The following is a 19,236-nucleotide window of genomic DNA, read 5'->3' on the forward strand; positions in this document are numbered from 1 at the left end:
ATATATATATATATATATATATATATATGGAGTATTTTTATATATAAAATCAGTTACCACCCACAGTTTATTGGAGAGACACTTGGTAAGACAGTGACCATCGAAAACGCTGTGTGTGAATCATCCTGACATTTCCTATCTTGTATTCAATACTTTACTCATGATTTAATTGAGTTCTGTGCAAAGATGCTTGGCTGACAGAAGACAGAAAAGAGGAATGGAAGTTTGTGATCTTCTGCTTCAATTACTTTGGAAGCAATGGATTTTGCATTTACATTTTTTTCTGATTTTGGTACACACGATCTTTCCTCCTCCCACATTAATTTCGTCCCTCATTATTTTACGAGGGTCTTTGAACTTTAAAACTTGCTCCCCCTTTTATCTTGGATGTGGTTGAACAGTATGTGATATGTATTTAAAGCTGGGAGAGCCTTCAGTGATGTAAGAGAGCCTCTCTCTGGAAATAATGAACAACCCTTTAAATACTACATTAATCAGAATGAAGAGAGCTCAGAGAGCTGTCCTACAAACAAACGGAAGGAAGAGCCACAGGAATTAAGAAGAATGATGTACTAATAAAGGTATTTGGAACCATGGATCTGAAGGACATATGTCTGATTTTGATAGAACTACCCTATTAAATAGTATAGTATTTAGTATACAGGCATTATGGATTGATGCTACCTTGCTTTTTAGAATAGAAAGGCAGCATGCAGATCTCTTAGATGCATAAAAATAAACATACAGATGACCTTGATGGCAAAACTGTGGCTCAAGAAACGCTGAGTTTTAAGTTGCTTTACAAACATTGCAAGCATTACAAGAGGTGCTGGTAGGTGCAGTCAGTCTGTCCTCACACTTAAATGTACAACTTGCCCCTGCCCCAATTGCTTAGTGTTACTAATAAAGGCAGAAATAACAAAACACAATATTAAACAAGGGTGTAACCCTATGCCTGTTGAGATAGAAATTTTAAGTCTTCGGACTTGGAATCACTGTACGTTTATCTCTGTTTTCTGAGGAAGAAGTCCTACTTGCCGCAAAGCTGGGGGTGGGTTTAGGGAGATTGACTGGCAAAGCATCTACCCAATCCATTGCTCTGTTGCTTCGCTGTGGCCAAGGCAGGAGCAGCTTAAGTCACACCATGGCCAGGGCTGGAGGAACGGGAGAGTTTCTCCTTTACCCTCCTGTTGACTCCAACACCCCAAGGTGGCACAGCATCTCATGGATTCTGTGAATGCACTGAGGAAACAAGAGAGCAAGAGTGGAAGTAACAGGTTGCCCATTTCCACCTTGGTCCTTTCTGGTGAGACATCAGCACCAGTGAAATGTTCCACCAGCATGCTAGGGGTTTCCCTGCCACCCACAAGCAGACCTCTGTCAGCACAAACATCGCTTCCTAAGGCCCTATCCAACTTGGCCTCCCAGAGAGGTTAGGACTGAACCATCCAATCTTTGTTTAAATCTATAATTTCTCACTCCATTCTACAAAGGATCCATTGCTTAATTTCATTCCCTATCTCTCACCACCCCCTGTCCCCACCTCTATCACATAAACAAACATATATTCATGTTTAGAAGGAAAGACATGAGTTAGAAGTGAAAAGCATTTATACATGAGTGGTAATAGTTTCCTACTGTGTGGGGAGTCAGTGAGTTAAATCATGATCAGCCACCCAGCAAATGTAACTGCCTGCAATTTTTACAGCAGGGGTGAGAAACCAGTGGCCTCTCAGAGGCTAGAACCCCAGCACTTCACCCCTTGCCATGCTGACTGGGATGTCATAGCCCAGAAACATCTGGGGCCACATGTTCCCCATCCTTGGTTTATTTATTTATTTATTTATTTAAAACATTTCTATGCCACCCCATTCGCCGAAGCCTCGGGGCGGCTCACAACATAAAATTAAAATATAATACATTCAAAATATACAACAAATTAACAATATAAAATAAGTCGCCCTGGCCAGATAAAATAAGCAAATAATATTAACAATTAAAATGACGCTTAAATAAAAAGGTCTTCGCCTGGCACCAAAAAACAAATAACGACGGCGCCAGGCAGACCTCTCTGGGGAGCGCATTCCATAGATTGGGCGCCACTGCAGAGAAAGCCCTCCTCCGAGTACCTACCCTCCTAATTTCTTTCACAGAGGGTTCCCGGGGAAGGGCCTCTCCCGCAGATCTCAAGGGGCAGGCAGGCATATATGGATGTAAGCGCTCCTTTAGGTAACCAGGACCCAAGCCATTTAGGGCTTTATAGGTCATCACCAACACCTTGAATTGGGCCTGGACTTCAGTGGGAAGCCAGTGAAGCTGATGGAGGACTGGAGTCATGTGAACATGTGCTTACAGTCTGCGTTTTGCATGATTCAACTGCAGGCATTGTTTCACGATTCCCAAATAACATATGGAAGGCTGGAAGATATGAGATGGCCCTAGATCTGTTATTTCCAGTGCTGAAGTTGCCTCTTCACTCAGCCATTGATTATGAAATTTCAATAAAAATATGGCTTAAAGAAAACCTGTGTGATCTGACTTTCTATCTGCCATAAAGGCAACTAGACCAGGGACAGAGGAGTGGTCTGGATTTTGGTGACTGCTTATCTGAACGGGTCCCAAACCTGCTGTACATACAACAGCACCACTCCATCAGGACAAAATCTGGGCGTATTAGGAGGGTGTTCCACTTGAAGCTGCCCCTTCGTTATCAGCTGGAGCTGGGAATGCTTGACTGCTGAATTCCAGATGGGCAGAAACTCCATCAATAACATATGCAAGAAAATAAATGTGGCATGAAATTGTGAACTTACTTAGTTTTTTCATGCAGTCCCGAAGCCTGGTTTCCAAACTGAGAACTCGCTGGTGTAGTTCCTCATAATCATAGGCACCGATTTCCTCTTGAATCCCAGTGAGGACTGAAGACAGATTTCTAATTTCCTCTTTGAACTGGGTGATTAACTTAGCATCAGTTTTGTACTGTTCCAGAACAGGGATGAGTGGCAGCAGCTCATCCATTTTTTCCTTCAATTCCTGCAGAAATAAAGCAGTGATGTGCAATGCAGGAGTGTAAAAACCTTGTGCCCTCTAAATTCTCTAATAAGTTCCTTTTAGTCTTACTATAAAATCTACTCCTAAAATCCTTATTGAACTTGGTATCAGAACTGTGATTGATGTCCCATGAGAGATTTGAGAAGCTCAAGATGAATGGCTTGAGGGATTGGATAAAATATATGCAGTACTCAGTTTTTATTGTTCTTAAAAATAAATCATTTTCTTTTAAGCCAACCCTTTCCCAGTACTAGAATAAAATAGCTTGTCTTTTATGTTCTAATCAGAAATGGGCCATTTAGTCTACATAACAGTTTATCTAGACTTTCAGTTATGTTGTTGTTACAGAATTAGCTGATCCAGCAGAAGCACCCTTTCTGCTTGACAAAGAAGGTTGCATCCAGATTTAGCCATAACTAGAGCAGACCTACCGAGATCAGTGGGAATAAAGTTAGTCATCATTCAGTGCATTGATTTTAATGGGCTTATTAGTTATGACTAAACCTGGATTAAATCTGTGATTGACATGGCAATAGATTTGGCAACAATTTGATCCTTGTAATAGGATCTCTAGAACAAGGTCCATGATTTTATTAATCTTTTCCTAATTTCAACTGAACATGAAACAGGTTATGCTTATCATTCTGCCAAAGCACAACAGATATAAGAAAGGTAAATTGCGCACAAGGACATTTTGCTGAGGAAAACTTGGTCTTGCTTGTTTTTCTTAATACAGCATTTAGGCAGGGCTGTATAACTCTGCTCCACCACAAGTTTCTATACTTTATTTCCTAGTTCTTCATACCTTTGCCAGTATTTTTAAACATTCCATTTAATCAGTTTTGTCAATCATGTTGCCAGCCTGTCTTCTGTTTTTGAAAAGCAAAATATTTTCTGTTTCTGCTTCATCTGACTAACTGTTTATTTCTTCGAGTTCCTAAATTTCCATATTTCAGACAGAAATCCTGGAGGAGTGTGTTATAAATGTCCATCTACCCATGAAGCATTTGGAACTACAACTGATTTTCCATTCAGAATACTCTGTTTTTGGATGCAAAATTAAAATTCTTCAGGGCATGGGTAAGAAACTTGTGGTTCTCTAGATATCCAGCCTACAGTTTACCCCCCAGCAGAGCAATGGTGAAAAAGGCTTGGGGGTTGTAGGCCAGGCAACTGGAGAACACAATTTGCCCACTCCTATATTAGAAAAAAGGCCTTTTCGGTAGTTTCCTAGTATGCTCAAGAAGGTAGCTCTGTCAACATCTCTCTTAAAACTCTACCAACAGTAACATTTAGAATTCCATTCAGAATTAAACAAATGGGAAGTTTTTCGTATTAGGATGCTTGAGACAGACAGACAGACAGACAGACAGAGAACAGGAAACAATTATTGTAATGCAGTTGCCACCAAAGTGAAGTTTTGAGAAGTTGAAGATACTTGCTTGGTAGACCATCTTAAGAAATTCAAAGGAGTAAAAAAGAATTTGTATATAATTAGCTACATTTCTCACCCATCCTTAATTTATTCTATCCCTGATGTGACCCAAACTGTGTTTCCACTAAAGCAAAATGTTGAGGGAAGTGCCCAGGCTCCTGCTGAGGAGAAATAGTGGAGGGCTTTTAAGAGAATCTAAAATAAGAATTTCCAGAAGGCTGACTTCTCAGTGAGAGAGGAGAGCAGAGAACTCTTCCCATATTTATTACATTATGAAAAGATCTTGGCATTCAAGCACCCAGTGAGAAAATGGAACAGGCAGTTCTTATGAGCAAGAAGGGAATGCACAGGACTCCAAAGAACCTCAAAATCCACCCATTGCTCTCAGGGCTGGCCCAGTCATTAGACAGAGTGAGGCAGCAGATTCTGCAACATGGGAAATGGCAATGAGACATGGGAGAAAAAGCAGTGCATGCCATTAGTTTCTTCATCATCTAAGCTATAGATTATTTACTTATTTATTATTACAATTTGTATGCACCCCACTAGCTGTATCTGGACTCTCTGTGTGTCTCAAAATACATAAAATCACATAACATTCTAAGGGCAATAACATTAACTCAATATGTTCAAAACATTTCAACAACATAATCTAAATATACAATATATTGAAGTTAGAATATTATATTAAACAGACTAAAATGATTTAAATCAAAATAGGGTCAATTTAAAACCAAATTACCATTAAAATCAATTGATAAAATAGCCAGAGAAAAGGTAAGTTTTTACCTGGTGCATAAATGCTAGCAGTGATGGTGCCAGGCACACCCCTCTGGGGAGCCTATTTCAAAGGTGGGTGCTACCACTGAGAAGACCCTTCCCCTGGCCAGCATCCCCCTCACCTCCCTAGGGGATGGCTCCATAAGAAGGATCTCCTCGCTCAATCTCAATGGATGGGTTAGCATCTATGAAGAGTCCAGTGGCTTCTTCTGTGCCCTAACCCCCTCTGCACTCTATGATTCCCCCAGAGTAGCTTCAAAATGGCCACCCCATGCTTAGTGTGCTAATTACTGCATTAGAATTACTGCATGCTATGGAGTGCTAAGAGGAGCAAAATTTGCTTGTTTTGAAGCTAATTCTCACCCAGACAGTGCTCTGTAGCTGCTATTCCACCTCTATAACATTACATTTTAAATCTTAATATTTTAAAATTGCTATAATGATGGTCAGGTGTTTCCCATCTCTGTCCTGTGCTACCCTGTTGCCCTCAGATTGGCACAGAATGCTGTCCCATCACCAGGATGGAAAATTCAACTACCAGTCTGTTGGTTTTATTGCATGGAATAGGGGCTTGCAGTGCCACCTTGTTCTTTGCTTCAGGCAGCCAAATGTCAGGCTGCAAGAGGGAGTCTTCAGCAAGTGGGTAGCGGTGGCAGGAAATCCCAGGCCACGCCATTAAGGGTGCAATCCTACTCCAGTTTGGACAGAGAAAAGCCTTCCAGCCCCAGCATCCCCTGGCCAGGACTATGCCTTCAGCGGGTTCGTTCACAGAACTGAAGCCAAATTATTTCTGTGGACCTCAGCAAGAATGAATAATACCAGGTGCTTTGTTAATATGGATGGACCGCAATGTATGGCCATCATTTATTGTGCACTCCTTCTTAGGAAAGATTCACTTCATCGTGTGCTACCTGCTAACCATGAAGTTTTACTCCTGATGATGAAAAAAGTGTGCTTGTGATGATGACAGAAAGGAGCAGATGTTGTAAAATCAGATTTATGTTCATTGAAGAGCTTTATTCCTGGAGGGGCTTTGTTAACATAGCAATGTATTATGCAATGAGGGTGGTGACAATGTTTTAATAAAAGGCAAATTTAAATTAATTCTATTTACCACTTTACCTTAATGAAATTTGTGTATTTAAAAAAAAATCAGCTGGGACAGATTAACTCCAGAGGGGGAAAGAGAAATCCATAGGCAATATCAAAATACATGTATTACACATCTGTAATTTAAATAGATGGAAATTGCATTGTTAAATTACACGCGGAAATGTTATTACCATAAATGCATTAGACTAACCCGAGTTCCTTTTGCAGCTCTTCTGTGTAATTTTATACTCATGAGAACAAAAATCCATTTATAGTGGCTGCCCAGAAATCTTTGAACAAGAGCAGTATCGAAAGGATGAATTGAGGGAATGTTTTATTAGACACCGCACCATAAAGTCACACAGACCTTTGCAAAATGGACATTAAATTTGCTTTCTGTTCCAGGGATCTTAATTTATGGATTCAATGCCCCAACTACATAAGTCAATGGGATTCTTTTCAGTGTTGGTTTCAATTTACTTGCATGACTTCGTATAGGCAAAAGTAAAGAATTATAGTTTTGTATCTAAGCTCTCCAACACCCTTTCTGTACTTAATTTGGCAAATGTATTTGCAGTTGTTATTCCTGTAACAATGTGTCAGATTTGGACAGTGTACATACATGAACACACAACTTGAACCCGTGTTCATGTGGCGGGGGTCTGTTTGGGTCAGGGTTCCCAAATGGGTGTACACAGTGTTTGTGGTGCTTTTTGTGTATGCTACCAGTATACACATATGTTGTGCATATATATATATGTTGTGCATTCATCGTGGGCAAGGGGATGGACAGTGGGGTTGTACTTTTTTGTAGATTCTTCCCTCCATCTAAACATGCATCGGATTGCAGCATCATCAGTGGATTATAATCCCCATCCTTGATAATTGGTCACATTGGCTGGAAAATATGAGGGTCGCAGCCTTAAACATCTGGAGGGCTCCACGTTGAGGAAGGGAGGCATAAAGTGTGAGTAGCGTACTATCGGGGAGGGGGCTTCTCAGTGGTGGGACCCTGTTTATGGAATCAGCTCTCTGGAGTGATATGCCTGATCCCCCATTACGCATGTTTCAGTGCCAGGTATAAAACTTTGAATGTTCATGCCATTTTAATTGTCGAATATATTATCTGGTTTTATATTAGTTTTGAAGACTGTTATTGGTACATGTGGAATAGCTGTTTAATGGATTGTTAACTATTATTATATGCTGTTTTGTTTATTGTTGATTTGGATCTGACTGTTGCATTTTACTGACAGGCATGTTTGTTCTAAATCTGTTTTTAAACTGAATGTCAGATTGCATGTTTTATTTGAAATTATAGTCCTAAAAAACACAGAAAAACTAAAAACAACATCAATCATCAAAAACATCAGGCCTGCTGGGTCAGCCCCCACACCCTTCTTTTTCCATTTATGATAACTTAAAAACATATTTAAATCTATATGAAGTCTTGTTTCTCTAGCCAACAATAAAAAGAGTCCCAAGTTTGATAGAAGTAGATTGCATGTTGTTTTAAACAGAATCCTGTACACCATTCCGAGAGTGTTGTGCTAATCGAATGGTATAGACATGCCTACGTAACTAAACAAACAAAGCGATACATAAATTCGTGTTTAGAGGAGAACAGGGGCCATGGCATCAGACAGTAAGACTAGCACTGGGTTTAAAAATAAAATAAAATATGTATTTAGAAACAGAAATCAGAGGTGCTCCTGTGTACTTGAGAATGATTGATTCCCCCAAGTAGGATCCAAATTGTTCAGATCAGGCAGCCTTGCGCTGAGTGCCTTCACCTGGTAGTCACAGGTAACGAGGGATCGCACGGCAGACACACGAGGGGCAGGGCCCTTCCATCTCTCCTTCCCTCCCAGTGCAGAAATTCCGTTCAGTGCTGGAAGCAGGATGCCATCTCCCAACAGACCAGTCGTACTTTTTTCAGGGTAGTTACAGCTGCGGGCTCACGTACAAGGCTGCAGATTAGGGATGGCCAACTCTGCTCTCCAGGCACTAGTCTGGCAGCTTCAGTTCTCCCATCATTGCATACAGGGCTGGGCAATCTGCATGACAGGCCCTAGAGCCATCTGTGCCTACCTTAAGATCACCTTCGGAGCTCCTTCTCTGGGAGTCACCTTTAAAGGAGTGAAGTGGGTAGCCACTCATGGAAGGGCCTTTTTGGCAGTGGCACCTTGTTTACGGAACTTGCTCCCCAGAGAAATATGCCTGGCACCAGGCAAAAACTTTTCTATTCAATCAACATTTTAATGGTTAGATGGGACCTTATTAACATCTACAGCCAGGTCTTCATTTTGCTTCTTTGCTTTGGATTTTGTTTATGTGTTTGTTATTGGGATCTTGTATTTATTACTTTGTTCTAATTATGTTGCAAATTGTTTTGTTTAGCTTTATTTATTGATTAATTGGAATGTTTTATTTATTGTTATTCTCTTTTAATACATGGTGTTATGTTGGGGATTTTACTGAATGTAAACCATTCAGACAGCCAACATTGCTGAGTGAATGGTATACAAAATTTAATAATAAATAAAATAAAATAAAATAAAATAAATCATAGCTCCTGGGGAAATTTTATGCATCCATCATGAATTTCAAATCAGTTCAGACTTCTCTCTTGCTGGTATGTGGTCCCCAACAGATTGCCCATGGGGAACGCAGCCATCACAAGAAGAAAAAGTCACCCTGCACAACTGTTACAGATGTTCCTTCTGTCAGTTCTCATAGGCAGAGAACACATTCAATCAGGATAAGAACAGTTTTGATTAGGGAAGTGGGAGAGGTTTGTTTCTGCTCACAAAACATTCAGAATGTCCCATTCACAGCCCTGAATAAGGGCAGGAGCAGGAGAATACCTTCTCTGAAAATGTTTGCAAATCTTCAATTTTGTTCTTACAAATTTGATAGAAAAAAAAGAATGTCATTGTGCCATTTTTAAAACGTGCCCAGTCACATTTTAGCGTATTACCAAAATTTGTGCGACTTTGTGCAAATTTAAGGTTTGTGTGTGTGCAACTTTCCTGTTCAATCACATTTCTTTAGTGAAATTTTCCTGTGTGCACAAAATGAACAGCAATAGCAAATGTGAGTGTAAAGTGAGGTGAGACAAGCAATGAGCTAATGCTTGATGAATCTTGGTGAACTTGAACATTATGAACTCTTCCTTAGATTTGATATTTTATGTGGCTATCAATGGATGCAAATGCACTTTCTGGAAGGTAGCCCTACTCTGAGATGCAAATTGGCTGAGGTTCTTTGTCTCTTCAGAATGAACACCACAGAGAAACATAATAACATGGATATGAAAATGAACAGGAAGGCTCTGTTGAGAGCAAATGTCATGGGGAGCTTTGGCAAGCATTCCTGTAGGATGCAAGTCACACCACTTTTGTGGATTCAGATTCTACAGACGAGTATTTCAGTGAAATGGAGGAGCACGAGTTTGCTCCTCAAGGTCCTGAGAGGCCACAGGGGGAGGAGGTGGAGGCAATTAGCACAGGGCAGAGCTGGTGGTGGGGAATAGCGGGGGGATATAGCTAGCAGGACGTGCCCCTGAGACAGGGGAATCCTCAAGTGGAGATCAGACCCTCCCCTCGCAGCTGGTCCCTGTGGCCAGGCATCAACACAGGCGAGAGTCCTGGTTAGATGAGGAGTGCGTGGAGAAGAGGCATCCCTCCTGGAGGGTTGGGACACAAATGTACTCATAAGGAATGTTTCCGGGAATAATTGCCAGATTGGGTTCAACGGACCACCTTGTGTATGCTGAGAGACTTGCCTGGACGATTTACATTTGGAAACAATAAAGAAGCATTTTGCAAAGAAACAGCCTGAGGCTGGTGATTGTCAGGAGGAGGAAATGCAGCTCACAACAGACTCCCCCCTCCCCCCTTACAATTGAAAGGGAAGAAATGTTTGCCACATCTTGATTCAAATCTGCGAGTTAATTCAGTGGCTTCAGCTACCTGATGGAGCATGACTGGTAAAGGAAGACTAGATTGAAAATGTTACAACATGAACATTCAGAATAGTTATACTAGTTAAAAGTCAGGGCAATACCAGGCAAAGAGGGATGTGAAAATACTCAGATGAGAATGAGGAGAGAATATGTGAGCACTTACGCGAGCAGAGCCTGTGCACTAACCCTGGTCAAATGCCCCTCCGTTCTGTTGTCTTCATGCATGAAGTACCTGGTCTGAATTCTGGCAGATAAGCGTTCGCAAAGGCAGCGGCACAGTCTATTATTCTGACCTTTTAAATTACTGAGCAATACGATTGCTTTGCAATCCCTTTAAAATGCCAGCTGAATGATCCCATCAAATCTGTAGGCCTGGCCAATCCAAACATCAGGTCTTCGAAAGGTCACACTGTCGGAACATGCTGTTGCTCTGACAGCCCATATTGAGCTGCTGGATGCCAATGTGATGCCCAGCCAATGAAAAGTAGAATGGCGGGACAAAATACATGAACGGCATTAATCATGTTTGCCATGATGGCCAATGATGAAAAAAGCATTGCAGAGTTGGAATCTTGTCCAATTATCTACCCTGCTGTGGGGATGTTCTGCTTTTATGCCATCAGAGCATTTCTGAACGGCCTGAAATGGATGGTGGCTCTTGTTCTGGCAGCTTTGCTCTTAACTGTAGGACAGAGCAGGGGTGGTTGATCTTCCAGAGGTTGTGGGACTACAACTGTCTCTGGCCCTTGCCACGGCAGCCAATGGTGGGGAATGATGGGAGTTGTTCTCCAACAACCTCTGAAGGGCCACAAGTTTTCCACCCTTGGGTTAGACATTTTCTAAAGCTACTGGACAGGGCTGGAGAGTGGGAGGCGGGGAAGAGGAAGGCAACCAGGTGAGTTGGACAGGCTGATGAGCTGGCTACTGGGTGGGCTAGGCTCTGCTCTGATGTGCATGGAGGAACGGGGAACAGCCTCTCTGTCCCTAATCAACCTTGAAAGTATGTACACTTGCTTCAAGATACTTCTTGCGTGGCATTTTACTAACACTGACATTTGTTTCTGTGCTTCAATAAAACAACACACAAAAAGGGTCTTACAATCAGAGGACTGGATCCAGATGCAGTCACTGAAATGAATGGTCATGACAAAGGGTGCTGTCCTATGCCTTATACTCTTGATGCATGTGAGCCTTCTGCTGTGCAGTGTCTTGTGCCGAGTATTTTATCTAGACTGTTCATTGCAAGCAGGTCTCTCCCTCTTTCTTTTCTTCTCCAGATGAGGACTCAGATACATAGTCCTCTTATTAGGGTTTAACCAGTTATGGTAAAGTGTAAATCAAAGTAGCATTCTCTTCAAGATGTGGGAGAACAACTTCAGTTGAATCCAAACTAAAATGTGACATCCTTCCTTTCCTGTCAGAAAAGCTTCTAACTGAACCCATAGGGTGACTCTTTTTGCTTGAGGGCTAGATGGCCCATTGGACACTTCGTAATTGGTTCGCCATTGCCACACAAGGTAAAGGAATGCCCCTTCATTCTCCAGTCCACCCAGTTCTGAAATGCCTCCCTCCTTTTCCAAGGCATGTTGGTTCACATGCTCTTGCAGAATCTTCATTAGGTAACCTCAAAGCTGCCAAGTCACCTGCCCACCTCTGCAGAATTGGATGAAGCTATCTTAACAGACTGTAATGTGTGAGAGTTGAGGCCTAGCTCTACACTGCTGTGGATGGGAGAGAAGGAGGTGGGGTGCTGATATTTTTTTCTCTAGCTCCCTCCCTTCCCCTCCGCTCCGCATGAACCTTTACCCCTGAGACCTGGGGGCGTGGGGACAGCTGGCACACCTCTTTCTGCACTGGCTGTGAAAGAAGCAATGTGGGAATTTGGTCTTTGGAGGCTCTGAATTATCCTATGGCCTCCCAGACAATGCTGAGAAGCCATAAGATTGTGCCCTAAGTTGCACTAATTCCACAGGGTCTACTGGAAGCATGACTGAGCATGGTTCAAATTCAGAGTCAGAAGGGACCTCGAAGATCATGTAGTTCAGCAGCCTGGTGATGCAGGAAATCCCACCTCTGGTTAAAAATCTCCATCAAGGCCACTGTACATATAGCCATAATGGGGTTGATTCCCCACCATTTTTTCCAGGATGTATCCATGTGCTCATATGAATTTATAAGCAAGGAAATGTCTCAGTGGGACTTCTCAGCAGACATTTATTGAATTGCCATATTAACCACATGGCTTCATTTTCTATCAAACCCTGTTAAATAGCATCTGACAAAAAGCCAACAATCCAGATGCACCACTGTCACCTGCACACCACGACCAAAACGCTCCGTACTCCTAATTAAAGCAACCTAGGCATCTCGTCCTATAAACTATCAGCTCTTGGACAGTGAAAAATGCCACCAGAGTTTAAAAGGACGTAATTTCTTTTTCTTTTCTTATCCATACTCTTCAGTGCTTCATTTTTCTCAAGCAGAGCCTGCCTTGCATATAAATCTCCCGGTGGGAACTCTATCATGGATACAGCGAACACAGGATGTAGTTTCTGCAATGACATTTTTCTATCGTTGTAGTAATTAATGGTCAGTTCCCATCAGAATGAAATTGCACAGTGAGAGGGATGATTGCAATGGAGAGAAAGGTCCATTATGTGCTTACCAATATGCATGTGAAGTTAACAGTTTAGCACCTTGCGCCATACAAGCAGATCACTTTGGGCTGCCGTTCAAAGCAATCATTAAAAAAGAAGAAAAATAAAACCTTACTTGGAAATGCTTTGTCATTAAAGTCTTCCGGTCATCTTCAATTTGCCGGAACTTGGCCTTCAGCCCTTTCATTTGGGTTTCCATTCTTAAAACATACTGGAAATCTCTCTGAGTCCGTAGGTTTAAAACTTCAATGGACTGAGACATATTCTGAACCTGTCAAAGAAGAACACTGAGTACATGCTCATTTTTTTGAAAAACTGTGTGTTGGTTTCTTTCTTATATGCACATGCAATCCCAAGATTGAGTGATGGGCTGTCCTGCATCACAAATCACACTGTTAGACATTGAAAAAAAAACTGTGCAAAGTGATGGGCTTTCAGATGCACAAGAACAGAGATAAGACTTGCATTCTGGATTCAGTTCTTGTTCTTGTGCATGTACAGCCTTTCTAACATTAATGTGATTGTGACCATATAGAATTTATTCCAATGCCTTAATCCTTCATACAATACTCTGTAAAAGAACATATTATGATAACTCAGCAGATTTGCTCCAAGAAGGCAGAGCTTCTTCTGTGCAGAGCTGCATATTCATGGACATACAATGCTCTGGCTGGGCTGAGGCGGTCATATTTATTTTAAGTCAATTCAGAACAGTGATGAAGAGAGTCATGAGCAGGCTGGCTTTGAAACAGTCTCTTAAGAGCTGTTCCATATGTTCAGTTTTCTTTTAAAGATGAACATTTAAAATGTCACATACTGCCAAAGGAAGCATACACTTAAAAACAGAAAAAAAAAGCAAATGAGCAGGCAACAGACTTCTGCTTTTATACATGGACATCATCTTCTACAGGTCTGATCAAACACACATGTGCTACATCAGGTTTTCTGTCCTATTGTAGGTAAACTTTCCTGCACCAAGCACTTGCTAGCAAAACATCACCACTGCTCGTGGAAAGACTCATTTTCCTTTAGTTTCCACACCTGTATTACTGCAATAATTACTTGCAGTGTCAGATGCATGCATTTTATTGAGCAGTGTCCAAGATTGCTTTCAGAAGAGGGAGCAGTCCCCTGGCTCTGCACTCAGAAAGTTGATGGCTTCTTCTTCTATTTTAGAGGGACAAAATCCACACACTTTATTTTTCACATGGAGAAGGTTTCCCCCAAAGTATTCTCCAACTAAATGAGTCCCCCAACACTCCCAGGCAAACCTAGAGAACGAGCATAGATTGGTTTAAACACACACACAGCTGTATACACATCTGGAACCTATTTTTATTTACTTATTTACTTATTAGATTTTTATCCTGCCCCATTAGCCATAAGGGGAACAAGTGTTTCTGGAACACAGAGGATTGTGGGAAATGAATCTGGTCCTAGGGGGATATTCTTCCTTCTGCTGCCCCGAATCTATTCTATCAGATGACAGGTTACTATCAGCTTAGTAGAACTGACTTGGAAACAAGAACATTTTATTAAATACACAGTACGGGTGATCTTAGAATGTTGGTCTAGGTAGTGGAATCTTCCCATAAAGTAGGGATGATCCACTGTGGGCTGCTCCTGGAATCAAATTTGCCATAGCAGCATTTCTGCAGTGTCAGAACAGCTACTTCCCCACTTTAAAACAGGACAAACCAGCATACACCTTGTTTTAATGCAGAATCGAACTTCTTGTGCATGAATTTTTATTAAAATTTTCATTTCAATTCTCTACCCACACAGCTTGATTTAAAGCCAAAGTTGCATCTGCATCTTCTTCCTCTTCTGTTTCTGCCATTGCTGTTCTGTTGAAATCTGGCAGCAATTTGGTGGCACCAGCAACTTGGGGTGGTGGTGGAGAACCACAAAAAAGACAGGGGATGCAGATTATCCACCCCTGCTATGCAGTACCTTGGGGGGAGTAATAGAAAAAAGGCCAGGCCTCTTCAAGATAGTAAAGGGTTTACTGATAAAGTGAAAAGTAAGACCATTGGCAAAGCAAATGATTGATGTCTTGCCCAGAAAACAGGTGTGTGTGTCTGAGAGAGAGAGAGGTAGCTGCAGCCATAAACAAGATGGCGGCCTTAGAGGAATGTTGAACCGGTGAGGAACAAATGGAGTTCAGAGGGGCTCTTGGGTAACAGAATCATAGCAAGCTGATCCAGAGAATTCTGTGTCGGGGATTCATAGTCCCTCACTGAACAACACTCTCCAGCATTCCTTGGGAAGAAGAAATATCTTCTGAAACCAACCAGTCCTTCTGACCAACCAACCCCACCCAACCTCTTCTGTCCTGTGTGTGGGGCAGAACTCAAGGGGTCACATCCTGCTCCTGCCCCACATGGACTTTGCATGACTGACTTTTGCTGGCAAAGAAGGTCACTGACATTCAGGGAAACCACACAGCCAGTGTCAACGCGAGGAGGACAGAATTTGAGACAGGGCCGTGGTTTCAGTTCCGCCCTGACTCTTGTTTTGTGCGAGTAGTTCTTCTACAAAGAAAAAGCAAAGAAAGACAATAAAACGGTCTCAGTCTTTTTACAGTCTTCTGCGGCACTCATTTAAATGTCAGTGCTCTGGAGAGTGGAAGACAGTGATATTTGTTCAAGGAGGGAGGGGGCACACGACTGCTTTCTACGAGTAGTTAAAAATATGATCTCCAGGCTTCATTGCCCTCCGACTGAAATAAAAGAAGAAACACACAGTAAATGTGCCAAGTGCCTAGGCTGTCTGAGATGGTCAGCTGTCCCTTTTCAGTGGCCCTTCCTCTCACCTCGCTGGGAGGCAGCTTCCCGGTATCCCTTGAGATTCAAGACCGGGGGGCAAAACTGCCAATACTTTAAGACCGTGCCTAGCAGTCTTTCCTAGGGCTCAATGTCTGGACCGAAACTCTAGCATCAGGGTAGAGAGGGGGCTAACTCTGAAGACCTAATTTGGGTCCCCAGTTAAAATAAAAACTGAAGCAGCTGCTTGACACAGTTTTAAAGTTGTGCTTGTTTTGGCTGTCTTTGGCTTGCTGGAATATAACCTGGAATGAGCCTAACCCCAAAACCTACAGGAATGTTCCTCTGTGCTGGTCAGGGGGCAACATTTGTTTGTACTCTCTGAATCTTGGCTTCAAACATGAGCTTTCAATATGTGCTAATGGTGATTTTACTAGCCATGATAGCTTGCTGGCTCCTCCACATTGAAACACAGCATACCTTTAAAGATTGGAAGTTATGGTCAAATACAAGTGAAAAAGTGTTGCTTTCATGCCCTACTTGTGAGTTTCCAGTAGCATTGGGTCAGTGGTGTTGTATCTCTCTCTCTCTCTCTCTCTCTCTCTCTCTCTCTCTCTCTCTCAATCTATCTTTAAGAGCCTGGTATGGCATCATCTTCAGCCTTGCCAGGGTAATTAATGGACTCTCTTTGCTCTGACAAGTGAATTAGGCAATAACAAGGCTTTCAAGTTTGCCTATTATGCATAGCAGAGTAGCACAGAGAAAGTCAGGAGAGGATGGAAAATAACAGCAGAGGCTAGCTAATTCTTCCCTTCTCTTTGATGCTGTTCTGACTTTATGCTCGATATTTAAATGGTAACCCTTGTTTGCAAAAGACTTTCTGGCTAAAAGCAGAAGGTTGCATTTTAATTGGCTGAAAATCTTTTTTAAAGCTCTGCACACATTTTACAAGTCGAATCAATCATAGAATAGAATCACAGAATAGTAGAGATGGAAGGGGCCAGAGGGCCCTTGGGTCCAACCAGCACAGAACTCCAAGTTCAACCTTCCCTCTCAGACGGCTGTCCAGTTGCAGTCAGAAGGAAGCATGACTGAATTCATTGGAGCTTGCTCCCAGGTGATTATGGAGGGGATAAGCAGTCATACCCCGTAAACTTAATTGAATTGTGAGATTTTATGAGTGGTTTGCTTGGGATGGCTGTGTATTATGAGGGCTGTTTAAACTCCTTTAAATATAAATAATAGAAAGGCTGTTTGTGTGTATGTAACTATCTATAGTCCCATTCAGGTGTTAAAGAATGAAAGAAACTCCCCACACAGAGGAACTGGGCCTGCTTCTCCCAAAATACAGCATTCCAAGGTTGTTAGCTCAGAGTCTGAATCAGAACTGGAAGAAGAGGCAGGGTCAGAATTTTTAGCTACACTGCCTTGAGATAAGCTAAGAGGGTGCTGAGAACCAGGCCACCTCTGGCTCTGGGGGAAATGCTACTGAACAGGCAGAGCTGTAAGGAGGTAGATGTAACAGGATCATTCCGATAGTTTGGTGTTGGACCAAAAAAGCAGACCAACTGAGTAGTGTCAGATGTTCCTTCTATTTGTAGTGAGTGGGCCAGGCACTCTCACTTCACAGTCTTTCCAAGGGTCTGCATTATTGGACTCTGAAGGAGAGTCAGAGGTGGCAGGGATGGGAAGGCAGGAGAATCAAAAGATGGAGGGCAGAGGTCGTTGAAGCCCCATCAAGGTCACTGCCTGCAGCTTCCCTGTCTGACCATGAGAGCAGACAAGTTTTGGAAGAGACGGAAGGGGTCCCAGGAGAGGAGGGAGAGCCATTGTGTTGCCCGGTTCCTGACCCCATGATGAGGTGTTGGCTGAGATGAACTGTCCAGTGAGGGTGGAGCTACAGCCATATTGAAAGTGAAGAATTGGGAAAAGTTTCCAGTTTGGGCTCAACTTTCTTTACATGAGCAGAGGCTTATCATTCAGCTTGCCAGAGGGTGCTTAGAGCTGCTTTGTCTTGTGACCTTCCAATAGGATCTGTATTGTAAAGGACTGTCTGGAGCTTTGGAAGAGAAGGGAAAAGTTCAGCTCAGGACACTGTCTGACCCACAAGCAGCAGTAACCACCCTGAGGGTGGAGCTAACTCTATTTGTCTGGGAAAGGAGGAGGGGGAATCTTAGCATGAACAGTTTTTCCTTAATAGCTGGTATTCTAACATCACTGGTGTCTTTTGCTAATGACTTCTGTGATATTCCTTTTGTATTACAAAGTCAGTGTAGCCAGTCAGCCTTAACATAATAAAGACTGTAGCCTGAAGCTGCTTGTCGTGGATGGAGAGGGTGGGAAAAGCCAGCCTCCAACACCACATGAGTGGTGCGTAGGGCCCTCCCTGACTGCCCCTGCATACAGTGTGGATGCCTGCAGTGAAAGTGTCCCCCCTACATGCACATATAGCATGTATGTTAGGGAAGAGTCTACAGGGGGTGCATGTTACTGGTGAGGGGGCCATGTGATGTGGCCCTGCTCAGGATGCAGATGGTAAATTCCCCTTATATTCTCATGTCTGAATACACCTTATAACTCTATACGCTTTATAGCTATATCAATGTCTGATCGAATTGTAGCACTTCATCTCTGCATCTTTCTGGCTGCTGTTAGAAACAGAAGGAATTGAGAATTGCATGGACCTCTGGCTTGATTCTGCAATGGCATATCTGAAGCATTTAAAATATGGATGGGGATTGCTGGGAGTTGTAGTCCAATGCATCCAGATGGCACCAAACTGGGAGAGGCTGGTATAAATTGACTCACCCCTAAGGGATGGGACAGGATGGGTTGCAAGTCTAAATAAATGCAAAGAAACAACTCTATGCAATAGTGTGATCTTTTAATCCTCCCTAACCCCATTCGTGGTTGAAAAAGACAGTGAAGCTGATATTTCATCAGAATGAAGATTTGCTACTTACTAAGCTCTTAGTGCGTTCTGAGAAAGTGCTTGTAATAATAGCAAATCCACATTTTTTATTATCCTTGTCGCGATGGAAGTCAAGCAAATAAAATACCCTCCGAAATGTGACAAAACCAGGACTGCTCGCTTTGCCAGGGTTGCATTTGCTCCGAATCTGTAATAAGTCCTAATGCATGGATTTATAGGAGTATCAACACAAAAAGGGAATTTCCTCAATGTGATAAAATCTAAATCTTTTTTACTGTACTGAACATTATCCAGGCTTGATTTTCCTGAGTGAAAACCCCAGTATGATGGAGTTCCTAACATACCGATTGTGCGAACAGTCACATTTTCCAGGGTTCAAGCCACTATTTCCCATTTGTGCTGATACTACTTTGGTGCCACATTTCCCCCATGGCCCCTCCTTTTTACCTTCTAGATTAATTCTAGGTATAATTCCTCCATCTCTGGGATTACACAGAGAATAGGAAACTGTCACATGACAAGCTAACCATTCAGACTTACTGACATGATGATGTTAC

General features: G+C 42.3%; 1 protein-coding gene across 4 annotated transcripts in view; it reads right to left on the bottom strand.

The window, feature by feature from the left end:
• Window positions 1-19,236, bottom strand: part of OLFM3 (olfactomedin 3) — a 55,940-nt gene that overhangs the window by 15,657 nt on the left and 21,047 nt on the right. For 3 of the 4 annotated variants that reach the window (XM_044432397.1, XM_044432399.1, XM_044432398.1), the window contains 2 exons: window positions 13,098-13,253; window positions 2,814-3,033 (listed from right to left, as the gene is read on the bottom strand). In XM_044432397.1, the coding sequence (XP_044288332.1) occupies window positions 2,814-3,033; window positions 13,098-13,253 (376 nt within the window). Of the gene's footprint in view, window positions 1-2,813; window positions 3,034-13,097; window positions 13,254-13,964; window positions 13,968-19,236 lie in introns of all 4 variants that reach the window. The other variant, XM_044432400.1, reaches the window with a different exon arrangement.

This window comes from Varanus komodoensis, unplaced genomic scaffold (assembly GCF_004798865.1).
Source record: "Varanus komodoensis strain SLA01 unplaced genomic scaffold, ASM479886v1 scaffold24, whole genome shotgun sequence".
NCBI classification, from domain to species: domain Eukaryota; kingdom Metazoa; phylum Chordata; class Lepidosauria; order Squamata; family Varanidae; genus Varanus; species Varanus komodoensis.